The 4,200-nt window shown below is 42.1% G+C and overlaps 1 protein-coding gene across 1 annotated transcript; it reads left to right on the top strand.

The window, feature by feature from the left end:
• Positions 1-412: 412 nt before the first annotated feature.
• On the top strand, positions 413-1,986 carry LOC107942857 (uncharacterized). Its single transcript, XM_041107998.1, has 5 exons — positions 413-509; positions 654-918; positions 1,030-1,244; positions 1,338-1,480; positions 1,612-1,986. Exons 1-5 carry the CDS (start codon positions 413-415, stop codon positions 1,984-1,986), a joined length of 1,095 nt encoding a protein of 364 aa, XP_040963932.1.
• The last annotated feature ends 2,214 nt before the right edge of the window (positions 1,987-4,200 follow it).

The raw sequence follows: 4,200 nt of genomic DNA, 5'->3' as shown, positions 1-4,200 counted from the left end.
TAATAATTACTGGAATTACTAATTAATGTATAAAACTTCATAAACAGATAATACGTTATACGATATAAGCCTTAGAGGCACTCGTAGAAGGGGTTCACGAGGCCGCGGTAGAGGCCGAAGAGGTGCTAGGGCTGAGTCCTCGGCATCAAGCCATATGCCTAATATTGGGACCAGGGAAGCACCAGCTTCACTAGTGACTTAGATAGGATCATTCAATCGAACAGCTGGAGATGAAGCACTATCCCAAGCTATGCACCGTATTCTGAAAAGGGTTACAGAAACCAGCACTGGTGTTGTGGGCCATGGGTCAATTTCAGAACGACTCCGGTCGAATGGAGTAGAAATTTTCAGGGGTGTTTCTAGAGTAGCCCCAAATGTGGCTGAATACTAGTTGGAAGCCACGGAAAGAATAATGGATGATCTCGACTGTACTTCTGAGCAAAAGCTAAAAGGTGCAGTGTCTTTACTGCGAGATGAAGCCTATCAGTGGTGGCTTACTGTGAGAGAAGGTACTTAGGCCGACCAGTTAACGTGGGATTTCTTTAAGTCAGCTTTTCAAGGAAAGTATGTGGGCGCAAGTTATGTGGACGCCCGAAGAAAAGAATTTTTGAGTTTGATACAAGGGAATAAAACTGTGGTTGAATATGAGGCAGAGTTTCTACGATTGAATCGTTATGCTCGTGGGATAGGGGCGACTGAATATGAACGCTATGTGCGATTTGAGGACGGCCTCCGAAATGAGTTGCGATTTTTGATAGCGCCACAAAAGGAGCGAGATTTTGCTGTCCTAGTTGAAAAGGCAAAAATCACCGAGGATGTGAAGCGCTCTGAGCACCAGAACCGTGAGAAAGATAAGGGTAGGTTTAAGAGGGATTCAGAGCCCTCAAGTTCTTCTAGAAGGCCTAAAAAGAAGGTCAAGTTTGACGGGCCAATCTGAGCTGATGTTTCTATTACAATACCACAGTCTTGAGTTGATTGTGGGAGATATCATTTGGGTGAGAGTTGGAAGAAGATTGGGGCATGTTTCAGATGTGGTTCTAGGGAGCATCAAGTTAAAGATTGTCCTCAGAGGCCTACTCAGATACAATCTACAGGTCAAGGTTTTGTTCAGCCAGTGAGAGGTGCTCAACAGCCACCGAGAGGCTGTGGGCAGGTTAGAGGTGGAAATGGTGTGGAACGAGATCATGGAGCACTTGGCAGAGATGTTGGTAATATTAAGGCGAGGCAGCCAGCACTGGTCTATGGTACTCGTCACTGAGAGGATGGTGACGCTCCAGATATTATAATTGGTACGTTCCTAATTCATAATGTACCTTACACTGTTTTAATTGATATAGGGTCTACACACTCATACATTGCATGCACTGTGTCTGGCACCTTAGGTATCATGTGCGAGGGTACTGCTAATGAGATGACTGTGTTAAGTCCACTGAGACAATCAGTAAGGGTAGACAAGTTGTTCAGAGATGTGCCCCTAGAGGTCCAAGGAGTTATTTTTCTAACGGATTTAATGGAGCTACCATTTGGTGAATTCGACCTAATCTCGGGGTTGGATTGGTTGGTTAAACGCCGTCAATTTTAGATTGTGTTGCTAAGTGTATGGTGTTAAAGACTATTGAGGATGAGGAGGTGGCTGTGATTGGGGAGCGAAGGGACTTTCTGTCTAATGTGATATCAGCATTAAGGGCCCAAAAACTGGTTCGCATGGGTTGTGAGGCGTTTCTAGCCTATGTTGGTGTATCTGATTCTGAGGGTCCTTTTGTTGGAGATATCAAAACTGTTAAGGATTTTTTTGATGTTTTTCCTGATGAGCTCTCTAGGTTACCTCCAAGCCACGAAGTTGAATTTCGAATTGAGCTTTTGCCAGAAACGGCTCCAGTATCTATCGCCACTTATAGGATGGCACCAAAGGAGTTGGTAGAATTAAAATCTCAAATCCAAGAACTATTAGATCGACGATTCATTCGACCTAACGTGTCTCCATGAGGAGCACCAATGTTGTTCGTAAAGAAAAAAGATGGGACCATGCGCATGTATATCGACTATCGGTAATTGAATAAACTGACTATCAAGAATAAGTATCCTTTGTCGAGGATAGATTATTTATTTGATCAGTTACAAGGAGCTTCAGTTTTTTCCAAAATAGATCTTCGTTTTGGGTACCATCAGTTAAGAGTTAAAGAGACTGATATGTAAAAGACTGCGTTTAAGACTCGTTATGGTCATTACGAGTTCCTAGTAATGTCGTTTGGGCTGACGAATGCACCAGCTACCTTTATGGACCTAATGAACCAAGTATTTCAACCCTACTTGGATCGGTTGGTGGTGGTATTCATAGATGATATCTTAGTGTATTCGAGAACCGAAGATGAGCATGATGCACATCTCCGAATTGTTCTGCAGATTTTAAAGGAGAAACAACTATATGCTAAGTTCAGCAAGTGTGAGTTTTGGCTGTGAGAAGTGACATTTCTTGGTCACGTGGTATTTTTCGAGGGGATTAGGATAGATCCTCGAAAAATTGAAGCTGTACTGGATTGGACACCACCTAATATCGTATCTGAGATTCGAAGCTTTCTAGGTCTGGCAGGGTATTACAGACGTTTTGTTGAGGGGTTTTCCTTAATTGCTGCACCTCTGACTAAGTTGTTGCGTAAAGGGGTACCGTTTATCTAGACTGATAAGAAACAAGAAAATTTTGAGAAATTGTAGAAAGTTCTGACTAAGGCCCCTATCTTAATACAGCCAAAGTCTGGGAAGGAATTCACTGTCTATAGTGATGCATCACACGTTGGTTTGGGTTATGTGTTGATGCAGGAGGGTAAGGTACTTGCTTATGTGTCTCATCAGCTTAAGCCTTACAAGGCGAATTACGCTACTCATGACTTGTAGTTAGCCGCGGTGGTATTCGCACTAAAAATTTCGAGGCATTATCTCGACGGTGAGAAGTGTACTATCTACATGGATCACAAGAGTCTTAAGTACCTCCTCACTCAGAAGAAGTTGAATCTTAGGCAGCGAAGATGGATAAAGTACTTAAGGACTATGATTGCTCGATTGAATACCATCCTAGTAAGGCTAACGTGGTAGCTGGCAGAGTCTTAAGGTTGTATTTGATTTGAGAGTGATGTTTGCTCGTCTTAGCCTGTTTGGCGATGGTAGCTTGTTGGCTGAGTTGCAAGTTAGACCGACGTGGACTGAACAGATTAAGGGTAAATAGTTTTTGGATGAGTCACTGGTTCCTCGTTTCTTTTAGGTTGAGAATGGGGAAAATAAAATTTTAGGTTAAATAGTGAAGGAATATTGTGCTTCCATGAGAGAGTCTATGTACTGAGAGATAATAATTTGAGGCAGTCTATACTGCGAGAGGCGCATAGTAGTCCTTATGCTATGCATCCAGGTGGGAATAAAATGTATTGAGATCTTCGTGAGTTATACTGGTGGCTAGGACTAAAACGTGAAGTAACTGATTTTGTGGGTAAGTGTTTTACTTGTCAACAAGTGAAGGCTGAACATTAGTTACCTTTAGGGTTATTACAGCCAGTTAAGATTCCACTTTGGAAGTGGGAGGGAATAACCATGAATTTTGTGAGTGGGCTGCCCTTAACGCCTACCAATAAGGATTCGATATGGGTTATTGTAGATCGATTGACGAAATTTACTCATTTCATACCAGTTCGTACTGATTACTCTTTGCAGAAGTTGGCTAAATTGTATGTGGCTGAGATTGTAAGACTGCAAAGGGTACCAGTTTCTATTATATCTAATAGAGATCCTCGCTTTACGTTTCAGTTTTGAAAGAAATTACAGAAGGCTTTGGGTTCGAGACTAGACTTTAGTACTACGTTTCATCCCCAGACTGATGGTTAGTCGGAAAGAGTGATTCAAGTATTGGAGGATATATTGAGGTGTTGTGTAATAGATTTCTGAGGCAACTAGGAAAATTATTTGTTGCTAGCAGAGTTTGTGTATAATAATAGCTACCATTCCAGTATTCAAATGACACCGTACGAGGCGTTGTATAGTCGTAGGTGTCGTACTCCTACCTGTTGGACTAAGCTAGGCGAGCCACGAGTTCTGGGTCAAAGTTAGTTTCCGATATCAAAGAGAAGGTAAAACTGATTGAAGACCGATTGAAGGAAGCATCTGATAGGCAGAAGTCTTGTGCGGATCTTAAACGCCAAGAAATTGAGTATTTTG

This window comes from Gossypium hirsutum, chromosome D12 (genome assembly GCF_007990345.1).
Source record: "Gossypium hirsutum isolate 1008001.06 chromosome D12, Gossypium_hirsutum_v2.1, whole genome shotgun sequence".
Taxonomy (NCBI): domain Eukaryota; kingdom Viridiplantae; phylum Streptophyta; class Magnoliopsida; order Malvales; family Malvaceae; genus Gossypium; species Gossypium hirsutum.
The sequence above is the reverse complement of the archived record's forward strand: the minus strand, read 5'-3'. Positions and strand labels throughout refer to the sequence as shown.

Bases quoted from the DNA above. Each gene is read 5' to 3' on its own strand.
- LOC107942857 (XM_041107998.1), top strand. From the start codon at position 413: ATGGATGATCTCGACTGTACTTCTGAGCAAAAGCTAAAAGGTGCAGTG. The intron at 510-653 runs GTACTTAGGCCG...AATATGAGGCAG, and splicing joins GTGGCTTACTGTGAGAGAAG to AGTTTCTACGATTGAATCGT. The intron at 1,245-1,337 runs GTACTCGTCACT...TAATTGATATAG, and splicing joins GCAGCCAGCACTGGTCTATG to GGTCTACACACTCATACATT.